The sequence below is a fragment of the Bos javanicus genome, chromosome 7, assembly GCF_032452875.1.
Source record: "Bos javanicus breed banteng chromosome 7, ARS-OSU_banteng_1.0, whole genome shotgun sequence".
Taxonomy (NCBI): Eukaryota; Metazoa; Chordata; class Mammalia; order Artiodactyla; family Bovidae; genus Bos; species Bos javanicus.
Window position 1 is genome coordinate 108411759 of NC_083874.1, and position 19979 is coordinate 108431737.

A 19979-nucleotide genomic window follows, 5' to 3' on the forward strand; every position below is an offset into this window, starting at 1 on the left:
CTAAAGCAGGCAATCAACAGAAAGAGAAGAGGAAGAAGGAACCTTAAATGAAGTCCTGTTGGCAGGAAAAGTGGGACAAAATCGCCTTGGGTTTTGTTGTGTTCTTAAAGAGATACAGTTGTTAGGAATTCCCATCTTCTTTCTTGTAAGTCTGATGTGGGCCTGTGAGAAGCTGAGAATCTGAGATTTGACTGGGTTTCTTTAATACAATAATGAACCATCATATTCTCCGTGGGAGATTGCATTAGTTGGTGATCCCCATGGTGACACAGATGTAATTAATACCTTTTCATTTTACACAAGGAAATCATTCATTCATTCACTTTTAGAAATTGTGTCCTTATCCATTCTGTCATTGGTTCTGTGTTTGAAAAAATCAGATGTTTTGTTAATGCTACAGCTTATGTTATATGCCTTGTATAAAATTATTCTTTATGCTTCTGGTCTGTTTTAGTTAAATTTGACTTGATACTTGGCTGTTAAGTTATAGGTGTTCAGTGATGTTTATCCTTATTAAAACTGCTTTTCCTTCTGAAATTTTACAGCATTTTCAAAACTACCTTGTCACAAACTCAGAAGTCTGTAGCACTTAAGATGTTTGCTAAAGTTCTTGACATTTATACTTCCTCATGTAGTTTTTCAGATTTTTTATTAGTTGATTATTTTTTTCTTTCTCTGAGAAAGATGTAACACTTTGTATGGTGTTATGTAAAGGAGAACCCAATGAACAGATGATGATAATGTTAGACCTTTCACTCAATAATGAAAGATAAACTTTATAGCCTATGTTATAACTGACTCCAGAGCAGGGTGCTCTATAATGTCTTCTGTGTTCCCAGAAGCATGTGATACTATTAGATTTACCTTTATTATCATTACTTTTATAGTTTGCATGATTAACTTATTAATGTCAGAAGTACTAAAGTAAGTATGATAAAACAAATGCTGTGCTTAAAATGACTGTCCACCAGTAGACACTCCTCAAGCATACACTCTGAGTAAAGCACTTTGCCAGGTGCTCAGCAAGATCCAGAAATAAATGAGACGTGGCTGCTGACTTCAGGAAGCTATGTGGGAGAGCATATCCTTTATGAAATAGATCTCCCAGAGTCACCTGTGTGGCTTTGTCTTTAGGACAGGTCACCTCAGATACTGTGCCATGCATGCTTCATCACCAGTGTCCCAAAGTGGAAATTCATGCACTGTGTTGTTTTTTTTTTTTAATTACTGTAAATACATTTAAAGGCTATACCTAATGTTTATGATGTCTTACTTTTTTATTTCAACTTTTCTTATATATGTTAATGTAAATTCTTATGTTGCTTTCTCCCTAGTTTGCTAGAAAACGGTCAGTTTGAAATTGTGACAGGTGGCTGGGTAATGCCTGATGAAGCTGGTGCACATTATTTTGCCATAATTGACCAACTAATTGAAGGACATCAGTGGCTGGAGAAGAATCTAGGTACGTATGGGTATCTTTCTCTTCCGTGCGGACTGTGCTGTGCTGTGCTTCGTCACTCAGTCGCGTCCGACTCTTTGCGACCCCGTGGACTATGGCCCGCCAGGCTCCTCTGTCCATGGGGATTCTCCAGGCAAGAACACTGGAGTGGGCTGCCATGCCCCCTGCCAGGGGATCTTCCTAATCCAGGGGTCGAACCCAGGTCTCCCACGTTGCAGGCAGATTCTTTACTATCTGAGCCACCAGGGAAGCCCAAAAATACTGGAGTGGGTAGCCTGTCCCTTCTCCAGGGGGTCTTCCCGACCCAGGAATCGAATCAGGGTCTCTTGTGTTGCAGGCAGATTCTTTATCAGCTGAGCTCCCAGGTAAGCCCTGGTAGCTCATGTGGACTACTTTGGGCAGTTCATTTTGGGAGAGGTGAGATGGGGTCTTTTATTTTTTTAATAATTAATTTTTCTAGGACTGATTATTATTGAATAACTTATTTTTCATCGATCTATGTCTTTTGGATCATAAACTCTGTTATATAGGTATAATGTGGTCACTTTAAGGATCATCTACCTTGTTTCACCTATTTTATCAATTTTGTTTATTAATTTTAGTATTTTCTCCTAAAAATATCCCACTGGAATTTTAATCATATATTAGTTAAGACCCTTGATCATAAAAGGCAAACACCTAATTGCCAGAGATGGGGCAGCGCCAGGGCAGACTGGGCCCAGAGGACTTGCACTGTGCTGCCTGGGTGCTGTCTCTTGGGCCTGCTCACTCTTGCATCTCCTCCTGGGGAGTGTGATAGCCGGAGACAGCCAGGACTCTGGTCTTCCTAGCCCAACAGGAGGAGTCTGCAATTAATACCTTACCTAACTGGCCCGCTTTGGGTTAGATGGTTATTTCCGAGTCAGTTTTTTGTGGCCATAGCTATAGGAGCTGAAATCACTGCGACCTGGTTAGTTTGATGCAAATGGTCTCAAGGAAAGAGATTTGAGGCAGGGTCAGCCCCACTTGAACCAGGTGAATGGGTCCTGTAAGGGGAAGAGGATCCTGAACTGGTAAAATCAGTTCATACAACTCATAAGAACATGGGACTAATTGAAATCTTTGTGATATATGATATTTGCATTGTGCATCACGGTAAATGGAGCTTCCCTGGTGGCTCAGTAGTAAAAAATCTGCCTGCCGATACAGGAGATGTGGGCCCGATCCCTGGGACAGGAAGATCCCCTGAAGTAGGAAATGGCAGCAGACTCCAGTATTCTTGCCTGGTAAATCCCATGGATAGAGGAGTCTGGCAGGCTACAGTCCATGGGCTCACAAAAGGCTTAATGACTAAAACAACGGCAAACAGCGTGTGTGTAATTATGCTCACATATTTTTCAGTACAGTTTTGTAGTTTATAGTAAATATACATTTGCAATTGAAATTATTTATATTTTATTATTTTAAAATATTTTAAAATATTCTGTTAGAAATGACACCCTCCCACCCCATTAATAGTGACTTTTTATTTTGGAATAATTTCAAATACAAGCATTCTAAGAGTACTACAAAGAACTCCCATAAAGCCCCCAATCACACTCACCAGTTATTAACATTTTGACACATTTGCTTTACTTTTTTCTCTTTCCATATTATTATTGTTGTGATTCTCGTAGAGTAAGTTGCGGATAACATACCTGTACCGAAAAGAGTTAGCATGGCAGGTCAGATGTTATCCTTAGAAAGGTCTTGCTTGCAGAGTTGTTCTTTGGTGGGTGTCTGAGGAGTTGAATTCTTCAATGATGAGTAACTCATTGTGTTTAAACTGCTTGTAAACCCAATGTAGTATATGTTAAACACTTGTTTTCCTTCTGGGAGTCGAATTGTATTATGAACTAGACAGTGAGTACCCACATGCCCAGAGCCCAGTGAAAGGCCTGGGTACAGTCTCGAGGGAGCGGTTTGGCTGGCCGCCTTTCGGTGTTGTCCACATTCACTGGTGCAGTGGTTGACTCCGTCTGGGTAATCCGGCAGAGAGAGCTCTTAGAAGCCTGGGCCTGGTTCCTGTGGGCTCTGTCCTGTGTGCCTTTTGTTTCTGCTAATTTTTCTTTGTATCTTTTCACTGTAATAAATCATAGCTGTAAGTTTGACTTTATGTTGGGTGCTATAAGTTTTCTTAAATAAAGAAGTCTGGGGGTGGACTTAGGGACCCCCTACTTAGTGTCACTTTTCTTGAATACTGAGCTGGCCAAAAATTTCCTTCAGTTTTTAAGTAAAAATAAAAGACACTTTTTTCCCCCCCATCAGGAACTTTATTGAACAAAGTATTCACCATTTTGTTCCACTACCTTCTGCCATTTTTCAGGCAACTTTATAATTCCGTTTTCCCAAAACTTTTTGTTTTTTTGAGCAAAGAACTGTTCCAGGTGCTTTTTTATAGTCTTCCAGGGAATTGAAACTTTTTCCATTAAGAGAATTTTGTAAAGACTCCAGTAAGTGGATTTTGTAGATTTTTTCTTTATGGATGTGTAATTTACATGTAGTGCAACATGTAAGTCGTAACTGTGGAGTTCTGACAGATGTATATACCCACATAACCCCGTTTTCATCATTCTAGAAAGTCCCCTCATTCCCTCACCCCCCGAGTTTCTCCCTGCAGCCGAGTGCTCTGTGTTGCTGTCACTGCAGATCGCTGGCACTGATTTCAGGGCTGCCGCTTTGGGTCTGCCTTTGTTTGCTCAGCATAGATGTTTTCCTTGCTGTACGTGAGTGACCATCATTTTGCTGCCGTGAGATCCTCCCAGGCACAGGGCGCAGTAGTGCTTGGTGTTGTCACAGCGTTGTGTGCCGTGACTACCATCTGTGTTAGAGCCTTATCAGCATCCCCAAAAGGACTCTCTGGTTCACTGATAGTCACACCCCTTTCTGACTCCTTCCTTCTGTGTCCTGGGCTCAGGTGACCACTAGTCTCCTTAGTGGAACACACACACACACACACACATGCAGATTTGACTGGTCTGGACATTTCACATGAATGGCATCATACAATGTGGCCTTTTGGGACTAGCTTTTTTACCTGGCATAATGCTTTCATGGTTTATCCATAGCATGTATCAGGGGTTTATTCCTTTTTAATGACTGAATAATATCTTCTTGTATGGATATACCATATTTGTTTATCCATTGTTTTCCACCTTCAGCTAATGGGCATTTAGATTGCCCTCCTTTTTAGCTACTCTGGGTAATGCTGCTGTGCACGTTTGTGTAAGTTTTTGTGAGGGCAAAAGTTTTCATTTTTTTGGATGTATACCTAAGAGTAGAGGTTAATGAACACATTTGAGAATATTAATTTCTTTATTGTAGCTTTGACTATAGTGAGAACACTTGTAGTGTTCTCAGTTTTGTTTGCTAAACAGTTTGGAGCAGCTTGTTTTGGACACTGTTTTTACATTTGATTTGGGGATACTTTTTAAATTAAAATAATTATTTAAATTATTTTAGTTAAATAATTATTTATTAATAATTATTTATTAATAAACGATTATTTAAATAATTTAAAATAACTAATTATAGTTCCCTGATGGCTCAGATGGTGAAGCATCTGCCTACAATGTGGGAGACCCAGGTTCGATCCCTGGGTTGGGAAGATCCTCTGGAGAAGGAAATAGCACCCCACTCCAGCACTCTTGCCTGGAAAATCCCATGGATGGAGGAACCTGATAGGCTACAGTCCATGGGGTTGCAAAGAGTCGGACATGACTGAGTGACTTCATTTCACTCCACTTCTCTTTAAAATTATTTAGTCTTTGGTTGTTAATTTCTGTTTTTATACATTTTATTATATAAAACCGACCATTAGAAACTTTAAATTTCAGTTTTTAAGGTTATCTTTTGCCTAAAATATGCATTTTGTAACTGTTCTCTCTGACTCATCTTAAGTTCTAATATTGTATTTGAAATGATCCAATTTTATTAATTATGTTATTCATATTGCTCATGTTTTGATTTTAAGTCTATTAAATTTGCCATCACTTAAGTGGTATGTTTTACTCTTTTTAATGATTATTTCCTGTAACTTTTCTTGCTTTTACTTTTATATATTTTAATGATCTTATTCTTACATGAAAACACAAAATCTTTCCTGGTTTTATTGGCACACATGCCCTCTTTTTAAATTTTGGATTTGTCTTATATGCATTTTCCCTTAAATTTGTCACTTAACCCCCTTTTAAAAATATTTACTTACACCAAGGAAAATCCTGGCGGGATGCTGGGTTTCCCTCTAAGTCTCTGTGTAGCTTTCACCTCCTTTCATATCAGTTTTTAAAAATTCACTCTTTTCTCTGTCATTACACCCCAGGGATTCTTTAATTTGTTGCAGCTAGGTTGCTCTATCCTGTGTATCAGGTGATTTTGATCGAAAAAGATCACTGGTAATGATAAAATCTCAGACATCACTGTAACTTTTCATGTTGGATTTTACTTTTGTTTGTAAGCTTATTCTGCCCTTGTTATTCTGGACAATATATTGAAGAAGTGAAGTCGCTCAGTCGTGTCTAACTCTTTGCAATCCCATGGACTCTAGCCCACCAGGCTCCTCTGTCCATGGGATTTCCCAGGCAAGAATCCTGGAGGGGCAGCCATTCCCTTCTCCAGGGGCTCTTCCTGACCCAGGGACTGAACCCGCATCTCCTGCACTGCAGGCGAGCTCTTTACAACTGAGCTGCAAAGGAAGCCGACTCACTGGAAAAGGCCTGATCCTGGGAAAGACGGAAGGCAAAAGGGAAGGGGCAGCAGAGATGAGATGGTTAGGCAGCATCGCTGACTCGATGGGCACGAATTTGAGCAAACGCGGGAGAGAGCGCAGGACAGAGGCTCCTGGCGCACAGCAGTCCCTCGGGTTGCAAACGACCAGGCATAACTGAGCAGCAGCATCGCATTCCTAGTGCTTGTTTATCTTGTAGCTGGAAGCGTGTACCTTGTGACCACCCTCATTCAGTTCCTTCTTGTCCCACTCCTGCCTTTGGTGACACAGGTCTGATCTCTCTGAGTTTGCTGCTTTTGAAGTATAATTGATCTACAACATATGTCCCTGATACACAACACTGTGACTCTGTGTTTCCATATATTTCAAATATGGAATCACATGGCTTATTTTGCAGCTGGAAGTTTATGCCTCTTAATCTCCCTCACCTATTTCTTTCTTCTTGCCAGTCTCCTCCCTTCTGGAAACCACCTGTTTGTTCTCCGTGTCTGTGGCTCTTTTCTGTTTTGTTGTTCATGTGTTTTCTAGCTTACGTGTCAGTGACATCATATGTGGTTTGTCTTTTTCTGTCTGACTTACTTCATAGAGCAGATTGCCTCAGCCTGGTAAATGTTGTCAAAAATGTTCTTTTATATGCCTGAATACGGTTCTGTTGTATATTTGTATGTATACACACACATATGTATGTGTGTATATGTACATGTGTGGGTATGTATGTATGTCCACTCATCCACTTATGGACACTTAGGTTGCTTCTGTATCTTGACTACTGTAAATAATGCTGCTGTGAATGTGGGGGTCCGTGTATCTTTTCAAATTAGTGTTTTTGTTTTCTTTAGATTAATTCCCAAGTGTGGAATCGCTGGGTCATATGGTAGTTCTCTTTAATTTTTCAAGAATTTTCTGTACTGCTTACTATAGTGACTATACTAACTTACATTCCCACCAGCAGTGCAGGGGTTCTCTTTTCTCTACATATAGCTTCTTTTAACTGAAGTATGTACAGTTTTTTAGACATAATGCTCTTGTACACTTAATAGACTATGTAAACATAACTTTTATATGTACTGGGTAACATTTTATTGTGATATTCTCTTTATGGCAGTGGTCTGGAAGTAAACCCTCAATATCTCTGAGGGTTGGATGTGTGTAGGTTATATGAAAATATAATACCATTTTATATAAGGAACTTGACATCCAAGGATTTTGGTTTTTTCAGGCATCCTGGAAGCAATCTCCCTTGGATACCAAGGGATGACTGTAGTTAGATTCACATGCATGTTTTTTTGAACCATTTGAGAAGAAGTGGGAGACATCTTGTCCCTTCAGTGTTACTTCCTAAGAAACAGAGATGTTTGCTTAGATAAGCAGAAGATGTCAAATCGGGAGTTTTAGCAATGATGCCACAATCTAGTTCACCATATATTCAAACCTCATCACTTGTCTTAGTAATGTTATTCGGTAAAAGCCGCTGTTTTCCCTCTCCCAGTCCAGGCTCACGTGTGGCGTCTAGCTGTCACGTCTTTTTGTCTTCTTAACCTGGAGCACTCCCTCAGCCGTTCTCTGGGTTTCTTAACCTTGGTATTTTTGAGGAAGTCAGACTTCTGTTGTAAAACGTCTCTCAGTTTGAGTGGTTCCCCTTATCCTTAGCTTCGGCTCACGCTGTCTGGTCTGTCTGTTTTCCTGGGATGTCTCCTCGGGTCTCTCCTGTGGGCTCAGTGTGTCTCATCAGGAAGGGCGCGCCGCCTCTCTGTTCCCGTGCTGTGGCGCTGTCCGTGACCAGGCACGGCTTACATTTCTTCGCTGTTCTTTACGTTTACCCGCTTTGTGGGAGACACGTTGAGAACAGGTAAAATTCCTCATCAAACTTGAGTATTTTAGTTTTAGGATCTGTTGATGAGTTTCTAACTCCACCATTCCTTCCGTAACTATTGGTTTTGCTGTTGTTTAGTTGCTTTGTCTGACTCTTGGGACCCCATGGACTGTAGTCTGCCGGGCTCCTCTGTCTGTGGGATTTCCCAGCAGAGAGTACTGGAGTGGGTTGCCATTTCCTTCTCCAAGGGATCTTCCTAACCCCGGGGTCAAACCCACATCTCCTGCATTAGCAGGCGGTTCTTTACTGCTGAGCCACCAGGGAAGACCTAATTATTTGTTAGCATTTTACTAAAAGGAAGAGGTTTCTTTTTTATTTTGTATTTGTGAGCTTGTGGGTTTTATTTTATTCAGCGGGTTCTAGTCCAGTGCTACTGTTCTTTATTTTGATGCCCCAGTTGTCCCACATTTGGCCAATGGAGCCCCTTCAAGCTGTCTCTCAGTTTATTTTTATAAAATATGTTTCCATGACTCTTTGGCCATTTCTTTACTTTATGCCCCAAATACTCTGTTCTAGGGTTATCTTGTACTTTCGCAGTCTCAGCCCTGAAATAAGCTGTTTCTCTGAGGTTATTATAGAGCATAGCATTTAGAGGTCAAAATCTAGGAGCAAAGTTCAGCTAATTGATCCTGAAGTGCTCCTGCGTCTAGGCCTCCCTAGTGCAGTGAGCTAGGAAGTGAGCGCGTGCACACACACACACACACACACACACATATAGTTTGTTTAAATATATATGTATGTTTGTGTGTTTATTTGTACATTTATTCATAAGTTAGTACTGCTGTCTCCTATTTCAGCTCAGTACCATAGGCTCCATTCTACTCGCACATTTATAGAAACTGGTTTGCAGTTCCTTCTCTCAAAATATAAAACCTGGCTGCTTTACCTAACTAGTTTGCTCAGTCTTGGAATTCATGAAAGTTTCAGAATTGCTAAACCTATGCTACCACAAAAAAACCCAAAGTACTAAATAGGTTCAAGATTTCTTTATAATTTTTTGGAGGTAAATCCCATATGTGAAATGGGCAAACTTTATATGGCAACTTCTTTGAGTTTTGACATATACTGTTGGTTCTCTGACAGTTCAACTTTTCCTTTTCAGTCTGCTTTGCTGGCTTCATCTTCAGTGTTCTGCAGCGTTCTCTCTGTTTTCTTTTCTGTTTTGCTCTGTGAACACCTTGCATGGTAATCTTTACAGCTATAATCAGGATCAAGATTAACTCATTTGTGTAATCCTAAGCCAATGTAATCCTTTCTTCAGTTCAGTTCAGTTCAGTCGCTCAGTTGTGTCTGACTCTTTGTGACCCCATGAATCGCAGCACACCAGGCCTCCCTGTCCATCACCAACTCCCGGAGTTCACTCAGACTCACATCCATCGAGTCAGTGATGCCATCCAGCCATCTCATTCTCTGTCGTCCCCTTCTCCTCCTGCCCCCAATCCCTCCCAGCATCAGAGTCTTTTCTCCAACACCCCAGTTCAAAAGCATGAATTCTTCGGCACGCAGCTTTCTTCACAGTCCAACTTTCACATCCATACATGACCACTGGAAAAACCATAGCATTGACTAGACGGACCTTTGTTGGCAAAGTAATGTCTCTGCATTTCAATATGCTATCTAGGTTGGTCATAACTTTTCTTCCTAGGAGTAAGCGTCTTTTAATTTCATGGCTACAGTCACCAACTGCAGTGATTTTGGAGCCCCCCAAAAATAAAGTCTGACACTGTTTCCACTGTTTCCTCATCTATTTCCCAGGAAATGATGGGACCAGATGCCATGATCTTCGTTTTCTGAATGTTGAGCTTTAAGCCAACTTTTTCACTCTCCTCTTTCACTTTCATCAAGAGGCTTTTTAATTCCTCCTCACTTTCTGCCATAAAGGTGGTGTCATCTGCATATCTGAGGTTATTGATATTTCTCCTGGCAATCTTGATTCCAGCTTGTGCTTCTTCCAGCCCAGCGTTTCTCATGATGTACTCTGCATAGAAGTTAAATAGGCAGGGTGACAATATACAGCCTTGATGTACTCCTTTTCCTGTTTGGAACCAGTCTGTGTATGGAAAGTGCTAAATAGATGTTTGAGTGAAAAAAATGCACAGTTAGATTACTTATGTCTATGTATATGTAGCATATAGAAGCCTTCTTTAAGAATCCTGAATAAATATTTGCATACTGCCCAATGAATAATCTTATTTCATTAATTCTAACCTGTGTATTTATTATGTTGATTTTTCATGTTATCCTCTGTGAAATTGAGGTGTATCTTTAGTTCTTTACCAGAATTGGTGTGAGTCAGGTGTGAAAAATTCTATTGATTCCTTCTTGATAGCAAGTACCAGCATCAGAATGTCTTAAGATTTATAAGGACATAACAGCATAGTTATTTTGGCCAGTTCTGCTACTGTGTTATATGATGATTTAGCACTGTTGTACGGTATAAAAGAGAGCCTAAAATCCCTTAATGTTGGGATTGGAGAGTACAAGTTGAAATGACTTGGATTAGTTTTCTGTGTTGTATAAGAGCGAGTTGCAGGCTTTTGCAGCTCCACAGAAGAGAGGACTGTTAGCTCCTAGAGGGCAGTGGCTTGGTCCTGTGTGTTTCTCGGGCTCCACTGACTGCAGCAGCTTTCCAATATCTATCAGATGACAGAGTGCTCACTTTAGCTCCAGCCGATTCACTTCCAGTGTGAGTCACCCTGCCTGGGAGGACGGCCAGGGCAGAGTCCTCCTCCTCTCGGGGGTCTTGCAGGGAGTCTCACTAAGGGTGCTCTGGGCAGCCCTTTATCTTGGAATCCAGAAGACCAGGGAGCTCGGGTGGGTCTGAATGTGTTGTGACTTTTTCTTTTTCATTTATCAATTAAAAAAATAACACTTATTCTCTTTATCAACAGGAGTGAAACCTCGGTCTGGTTGGGCTATCGACCCGTTTGGACATTCACCAACAATGGCATATCTTCTAAAACGTGCTGGATTTTCTCACATGCTTATTCAGAGAGTTCATTATGCAGTTAAAAAACACTTTGCATTGCATAAAACACTGGAGTTTTTTTGGAGACAAAATTGGGGTATGTAGGGTTAGATGAAAGTAGAAGATCTTACTTGACCTAGATATTATTTCACAGGGGTTATGACCTCTTGCTGTTATGGGTTTTATTCAACGTGTCTTTCTTGAGAATCAGGTTGCTTAAAGATACACATAATTATTTTTTCAATATAATTGTGTCAGGAGTCTTTTAAGCATTGGTAAAAATATTTATCTATAGAACATGGTAGATTCTTTTAAGCCTAAAGGAAGTAAACAAAATAAGAAATTAGTCTTTTGCAACTAATGCTTTCATTTGATTCTATTTTAAAATGTACCCATTTTACCACGAAGTTGATTGCATTAGAACTGATGTTTGTTTAGTCACTAAGTCATGTCCGACTTTTTTGCGAACCCAGGGACTGTGGCTCTTTGGACTCCTCTGTCTGTGGAATTTTCCAGGCAAGAGTCCTGGTGTGCATTACCATTTCCTTCTCCGGGGGATCTTCCCGACCCAGGGATGGAAGCCGGGGCTCTGCTGCGTCTCCTGCGTAGCCAGCTGACCCTTTACCACTGAGTTCCTGGGGAATCCCCGCCAGTGTTCCTTCCTTCTGCCTCTCCTGTCTCTGTAGCTAGTTGGAATTGCCTTTTAACACCTTCCTCTTGCCTTCCTGGAACAGCTGTCCTGTCTCCTTTGTCACTTGTTTTCACACTCTTCTTGGTACCCCGGGGATCCACGGATGCACGCCTCCAGGGGATCCACAGATGCACGCCTCCAGGGGGACCCACGGATGCATGCCTCCAGGGGATCCACGGATGCACGCCTCCAGGGGATCCACGGATGCACGCCTCCAGCTCTGCGCTGGAGGAGGGGTGGCAAGGTTCAGCCCTCCTGAGGGGCCTCTGCCTTTCCCACCCCCAGGCCATTGTCTGCTTACATATTTTTACTTAGTGAGTCCTTATTATGGGACATGCATTGTGTTACATGCTTTATATTCACTCTCTCATTGAACCTTTGTAATTATTGCCAAGTTAGGTTCTATTATTATAGGACCTCTTAAATGGTGAAAAGTTGAGGCCCTTTGCCAGATCTCATACAGGTGATAGGTACAAAGCCTGGATCTAAACCCAGTTCTGTGCTCTTCCGAGGCCTAGGCCCCCTGACCTCTAGCATCTGCTGCCAGCTGTATCAAGTTGTCAGTAAAATGTCATCTGAAAAAGGATTTCATTATTAAGACTGTTCAGCCATCACTGCATTACATCATACTTGTTCTTTGGGTAATCTAGACCCTCATTAAATGTTTCAGCAGCATCATTTGTAAATTTAGACAGTATCTTTCTCATGGGCACTGTTGTTTTTTCAAAAGGAAACAAATTAACTGTATAATTTATTATCCTGGAAAACTGAATCTGTAGGGCAAACAAGAGCTTCTGGGGGGTTGCATCCTATATAATTTTATCAGATGCTTAGGAGCATATTAATTTTTGTTGAAAAGGGATCATTTATTTGAGGAAGCCCTACTTAAATTATTGCTTACATTCAAATTGCTTATAAATATCAGTTGGCATAAAATTAATACTTTTATGCACTTAATACTATGCTAAGAAGAAATATAGAAAACATCGTTGCCTGTAAAATTATAGTCTTAATTTGATAAAAGACTAACACCACCAAATGCAGCAGGTGAACTGAAATGTGTAAATGTGCTGCTAAACAGTATGGTGGACCTACCTGCTGTCTTTGGACATGTTGCTTGAAAATGATGTTTTGGAAGTAAGGTGAGCTTCTTTGTTTGTTCTGGTTGTTAATGAAGCAGTTGTTTTCAAATTTTTTAAATGTATATGGTGCTTGTTTGTTTTTTCTTGTTGTCTGTCTGTATTATAAAAGCAATACATTGCTGAGAATTGGAGATCTGTATGTAGAGAGGAAGAGATATTTACAGGTCAGAATTAAAAAACAAAAAATAGCCATTTTTTAACTCTTATTAAAGCCCTCCAATCTTACTTTGTGGGAGGCATCTTACCTCTCAAGGGCAATGATGCCAGCACATACTGGCATTGAGGTTTCAATTAAAAACAATTCTTTGTTGGGAAGCAGTACTCGTTTTCTGTATCTTTATTGTTTGCTTTGTTTTGATTCTTCTCTTTGGTTTTGAAAATTATTTTTACTTTTTCTCTGCCTCCAAGGAGAACAGTCAGACTGGCCCTTCACTGGTAAGGGGCCCTCTACAAACTCTGCTGCGGAGAAGGCAATGGCACGCCACTCCAATACTCTTGCCTGGAGAATCCCATGGACGGAGGAGCCTGGTGGGCTGCAGTCCATGGGGTTGCTGGGAGTCGGACACAACTGAGCGACTTCACTTTCACTTTTCACTTTCATGCATTGGAGAAGGAAATGGCAACCCACTCCAGTGTCCTTGCCTGGAGAATCCCAGGGACGGGGAGCCTGGCGGGCTGCCGTCTATGGGGTCGCACAGGGTCGGACATGACTGAAGTGACTTAGCAGCAGCAGCAGCACAAACTCTGCTGAGTGCGCTTATTTCTTGTCACTCAAGACGAGTATTTCCCCAGTATTTTCACAGGCCCTTCCCTCTCCGTCTCTTATTCTCCCAGTCCCCTGTTCTGCTGCCTTCGTGTCTTCTTCACACCTGGCCTCCGCAGCTAATGGTCCCTCTCAGAGTCCCTGCTCCCCAAGGCAGGCGCAGATGTGGCAGGCGCTGGCAGCCAGGGGTGGCCGTAAATTTGGATGAGCTGGCTGTAACTTCTGCTCATTTATATCCTTCCAGGTCAGCAGATGCTGCTTTAGGATGGGGCCTTTCTGTTTCAGTTAAGTTTGGACAGAAGATGCAGGCAGACACTGAGATACAAGTGTCGTCCTTCTGGCTGGTGGCCGTTGAATGCTGCTGGGGTGTGTGTATTAGTAGTTAGAGGGGTTGTTGCTTTAGGATGGAGCTTGCACTGTGTATGTGTAAAGCGGTGGTGTTTTGAAAGTTTGGGGATGAAATCTGTAAATTTACACAGGTCTCTCTGTTGCTGTTTGTTGTAGATCTGGGATCTGTCACAGACATTTTTTGCCATATGATGCCCTTCTACAGCTACGACATCCCCCACACTTGTGGGCCTGATCCTAAAATATGCTGTCAGTTTGATTTTAAACGGCTTCCTGGAGGCAGATACGGTTGTCCCTGGGGAGTCCCCCCAGAAACAATATATCCTGGAAATCTCCAGAACAGGTATGAAAATATGCATTTTATAAGTCAGCATCTTGAACAAGTAAGTATTAGTGGCTTGTTGCTGAAGAGTTATATAAATGGTCTTTGGTAGCCAATATTATCCTTACTCAAAGCATTCATTCAAACGAGATTTAAAGCAGCTGAAAAATGCCAAAGCCTTGTCTGTCTGCCTTCTGTGTTACAACTTAATGGAAAGTGAACAACAGTAGATCAATGTACGGTGGATAACCTGTTATACACTGTTACTATGCTCTCCTTTGCCTTTATTATAAAAGCCTCCTACTGTGTTTGATTGATTTCATATACTTTTGTTGATAATAAAACTTATGGTCTCTATGGTATAAATTGGTAAGAGAAGCAACCCAATTGCAAAAACATGTTTATTGAAATGGATCACGTAAAGAGCATAATTATCTGTTCCCTTAATAACGATCAGTAATAGTGAACACTGCCCAGCTCTGATGAATACATGTCTTTGCATCTTTCTGAAGTTTTTGACTTACCGAAAACTTTAATTAGGAATATTTATTCTGAAGAATTGTTAACTAAAAATCAGGAAATGAATTACTTGTTTTTTCTTAGAAGAAAACTGTCCTAAAGATGGAAGCATCTCATTAAATCAAGCTACCTATACTTCTAATTCTGGTGCTTTTAAAAGTTTAATTTCTTCACTGTAAAATTAATGGTATGTAATACACTAAAATAAAACACTGTGTTGTAATATAAGACACTCAACTCTGCTAGAAAAATAATATAGCCTTTTAAATAAAGTAAGATGGTTGCTCTGTGCTCAATAAAATCTATTTTTAAAAAAGTGTGTGTGAGGATGAGGGTATGATTTGGGTCTCCTTGCACTGATTGAGCCCTTGTGGCGATAAAGGAGATATTGCAGTGTGAGCCTCTCACTGTGGCAGACATAAGAGTATCTCAGCAAGGTTGTCTTCTTAAAGTTGTGGATCCTTTATGTATATCAAAATCTGGCTTCACTTCAAAAGAAGTGTCCCAAGATTTGGGATCTGTTTGGTTTCTTTTTTTGGTTCTTGGAGCAGTGAAGAACCTGAACAGCCTGCTAGGGCCAGGCTGCTTCGACATAAGCGGGTAATTCAGTACAGTTGTCGCAGAGGTGCAGCAGGAAGGTGGTGGTGGCTTGGTCAGGGTCGGGGGATCCTTGCCTGCCTTCTTGGGAGAACACTTAGCTGTTTGCCGCTAAGTGGGGTTTGCACGCCTCCTCTTACTCCAGTGGTCAGGGGCTCCGGGAGACTTCTTGCAGGCTAGCTCAGGGAATCCCCGCGCACCCACAGATGGTGCGAGGCCCCTCTTTTTCTTTCTCGGGTGCTGCTGAGAGTGCCTGAGAGCCATTCTGCGCAATCCTGTTGATGGTCCTGGAACCCTTCAAAGACTACCGGCCCCCCTCCCCAACCCCCCCTCAGAACACACCTTGTGTTCAGTCAGTTCCAGTGATTCTGAAAGGGGCTTCCAGGCACCAGGGACATACAGATGAATGAATCTGTATAATGCTTACATAGATTTTTGTTGTTGTTTAGCTTGTAAGTCTTGAAGTCTTGGTTCTGCTGGTTATTTCCCATGCAGATGTCACCTTCCTTGTGATGTTCAGAGATCAAGCATGGGCATTCCAGTTTAATGGCACTGGGTTTTTTAACACCCTAAAGAAAATGATTTTTAACTATCATGTACAGGTGATACATTCAGTATGCTTAGTTTATCAGGTTTCTCTACTTTGAAGACAAAGAAACTCCATTCTTTATCAAGTTTGGTTTAGATCTAGTACCATATAATGTGGGCTTCTCTGGTGGCTCACATGGTAAAGAATCTGCCTGCAATGCAGGAGACTGGAGTTCAATCCTTAGGTCAGGAAGATCCCATGGAGAGGGGAATGGCTAACTACTCCAGTGTTCTTGCCTGGAGAATTCCATGGACAGAGGAACCTGGTGGGCTACAGTCCATGGGGTCACAGAGAGTTGGACACGGCTGGGCAGCCGATACTCACTCACCGTGTGTTTTACATATGGTAATGGTTTACATGTCAGGTGATGTGACGTCTGTTCCAGTCAAGTTGCCCTTTCCTCCCTGGTAGGATAAGTGCAGAGTGATTGCAGCCGCACGCCTGTGCCTGTGATGTGGCCGAGGCACCTGTCACAGGTTGCCATGTGTAGCGAGTGTCCACTCCCTACCAGCTTGGCAGTGTGGCCCCTTGGCTTTCCCAGCACTGACACTTCCTGAGCAACAGCCTGGGAGTCGGGATGGGTGCTGTGTAGAAAAGGCACTTCATCAGAGTCTGTGCTTGCTTTCCTCTTCCGTGTTTCACACATATACATGCAGAGCATGGTATATCTAGTAGTGAGCCTTGGGATGCGTTTTTGTGCTGATTGCCTGGAGGATCTAGCTGGATGCTCATTTATACTTTATCTTATGTCTGTGATTCATGTATGTATTTTTCCTCTTGTTTCCTTAGGTCTTAGACATCTTCCTGTGTGATTAATCTCATTGTATGTGTGCTTTATAATTATAAGTAATAATTTAATTGTTTTTTGGGAAATATGGAATATTAGTAAATTACTAGTAAAAATTAAGTTCTATATTGAATGGTAATCTCAGGAAACTAGGTATTATATGTTAAGTAAGAATATTATGGTTATATTTTACTCACCAAGTTATTAAATTTTTGCTAATTTAATATTTGCAGAACAATTTCAGAGACCATCAATATAAAAAGAGCATATGAGATTCTAAATTTAGTTCAGTGTTTTTTCATAGTTTCTGTAAAATGCCTCCTTCCATCGTTGATGTTCTTTGAGATTTCTTCATAAATTTTTATATCGTGAATTAGAATCTACTTCTGGATAATCCTTGAAGTGAAAATTGGAATACTGAATAAAAAACCGTATTTGTCATCTATCACTGTTTTTAAGCTTTGGCACTAGACACATGGAGAACTCCTCAGGGTTCATCTGCTTGTTTAATTTCACTTTCAGAAGCTCTTACTCTTACTTTGTGTTCCCAGGCTTTCTCAAACGGGGCCCCCATTCAGCATTTCCCAAAAGGTTTTCTAGACAGTGTAAGTAAATGAAATACAGAAGCCTATCAGCACGTTGTATTTAGCTGTCCTTTTGAGTCATGGGTTAGGGCCCAGAGAGAGAGAAACCAGAATAGCTCATGCAGTTCCTTAGCTGTATCTGTTGATCAGTATGAAGGACACTGTGACAGACACTCAGATTATTGATGGAAGAAGTTGACTGAGTTGGTTTTCTTCCTTTAGAAAAGGAAATACGGTTCTATAATTGGCTTCATTCAAAATAATTTTATGTTTAATTAGGCAATTTTATTTTTTTTAATTAGGCAATTTTAGATTAAGTTAGAGAAAGGGATATTAAGTCAAAGCAAGTCAGAGTTCATGTAGATGAGAAATCTATCTTCTTGGACTGAATTATTTTATGGCACAGGCTATCTGGCAGTCAGTGTCTGTGGCTGACCTTTGGGAGGGCACTGATGCCCTCAGGAATTTATGCCAAAGCTGTCATAAGCCTTTATTTCTCTAAGGATATTCCATGGAAAAGCTATGGGGTTTTCCCTCTGATAAGAATTTATCAATATTTTAGAGGGATAGGAAAAATTAGTGCAGTAGTTTAGAATAATCTGTCTCGTAAATCGTGAGAACACAGGCAGAATGCGTGATGCTGTCTCACTGCAGCACGCTCCGTGCGGTGGCCCCGCTGGGTTAGTGGTGCTCCCGCTGTGTTAGTGGTGCTCCCGCGGTGTTAGTGGTGCTCCTTCTCCTTCTGCAGGGCCGAGATGCTGCTGGACCAGTACCGAAAGAAGTCAGAGCTCTTCCGAACCACGGTGGTCCTGGCCCCGCTGGGAGACGATTTCCGCTACACCGAACGCACCGAATGGGATCACCAGTTCAAGAACTACCAGCTGCTTTTTGATTATATGAACTCTCATTCTCAGTATAATGTTAAGGTAATGAGAAATGCTTTATCATGATGCCATATTGGAAGGTGAACCTTCATTATTAAAGGAGGCTGAAACACAACAGCCTTAGTTCCTTCGTCCCGCATCCTAGTATTTCTTAGAATATGTAGTTCTTCTGTAAAAGTGTGATTCATGAAGGGGTAAATTATCTTACATTACCGTTCCATTTCTAGAGTTATCCCTTTCTTACCACTCATTGAGGATTAAAGAGGCATTGCTTTGTGTGGCTGAAAACACGTACCTACTAAGTTGTGATGTTCGTTTTCCAGTGATGTCCTGTTTTCCTACTAGCACTGAAAGTTTGCTGTTTCTCTCAATCGCTTCCTGTGATTTAGCAGTGTGACTGGCAGATGCAGACGCATATGTCAAGAATTTTGCAAACAAATGTCTTGTGTCAGAGACTACACTTGCATTTTTCTTAGATGAGAAGTCTTCTAAAATTAATCATTCGTCTGTCATTCTTTCTCTTTTTCTCCCCCTCTGGAAAATTTAAAGTGCACCCTGAAGTTGTGAGAATAGCATAAATTGCTCCCTGCTTCCCAGTACCCGTGATTCAGCTACAGCACCCATCAGCTCAAGGTCACCCTTGTTTCTGCTGTGCTCCACTGTCATCTCACTCCTCTAGAATTTTGGAGCAAATCTCAGAGGGCATGTATTTTTGTCTATAACCATTTCATTATGTATCTAAATGATAAGGACACTGTGGAAAAATATGATCGTAATACCATTATCCCATCTGAAAGATTAACAGTAATGTCATATACCCAGACACATTCCAATTTACTCAGCTCATCAAAGCGTTTTACAGATGGGTTGCATGAGTGAGGACTTGAGCACGAGTCGTGTGGACCCTGTGTGAGAGGCTGCTCACCCCGCACTGTACTGTGTGCACATCCAGAGCTGTTAGACGTGCCACACTGAGAATACAGTAGAGAGGAAGTGGGCTTACCTGTGGGAAGTAAATTCAAGCTTATTAAGGAAAAGCACATAATACTGAATAGATGAATAAGCTTCAATAAAACATCACGGTGATTCGAGATACTTAAAACCGAATTTCAGCCATGTCATAAACCTTGAGTGTGGACCTGTGTGTAGGTCTTCTCTGTGCTTCCCTCCAAGAGGAAGTGCACACAGGGACCGTTGATCGGAGGGGCGCGTGCATACGTCTCAAAAGACACCTTCCTGGGGAATGGTTCTGAGGTCTGCAGAAGGAGCCACTGCATGACTCTGAAGAATTTAATCCTGTCTTTAATATTTTACCCGTTTCCTCCTTTGCCCACTAGAAACATCTTTAAAGTAATTTGCAAAGTTAATGTATCATGTACATAGGAGTGCATAGGCCATTAAGTACACAGAGAATGTTTTCAATTTTTAAAACACCCGTGTAATATTAAAAAGGATATATATATATATATGTATAACTGAATCACTTTGCTGTATAGCAGAGATTGGCATAACATTGTAAACCAAATATACTTTGTTTGAAAGAAGAAAAAATCACCATGTAACCCCTATCCAATATGTAGAACATTTCTAGCCTTCCAAGTCTTTACCAGTTCCTACAAGAGTAACCATTGCTTTCATTTGTATTTTTTAATTGGAGGATAGTTGCTTCACAGTTTTATGCTGGTTTCTGCCGTCCGTCAACGTGAGTT

At 41.2% G+C, this 19979-nt stretch overlaps 1 protein-coding gene across 3 annotated transcripts in view; it reads left to right on the forward strand.

Annotated features, from left to right (window-relative positions):
* The window catches only part of MAN2A1 (mannosidase alpha class 2A member 1), a 213384-nt gene that overhangs the window by 86253 nt on the left and 107152 nt on the right, over positions 1-19979 (forward strand). For all 3 annotated transcript variants that reach the window (XM_061424531.1, XM_061424532.1, XM_061424533.1), the window contains exons 5-8: positions 1335-1462; positions 10968-11141; positions 14145-14331; positions 18135-18312. In XM_061424531.1, coding sequence (XP_061280515.1) covers positions 1335-1462; positions 10968-11141; positions 14145-14331; positions 18135-18312 — 667 coding nt within the window. The remainder of the gene's footprint in view (positions 1-1334; positions 1463-10967; positions 11142-14144; positions 14332-18134; positions 18313-19979) is intronic.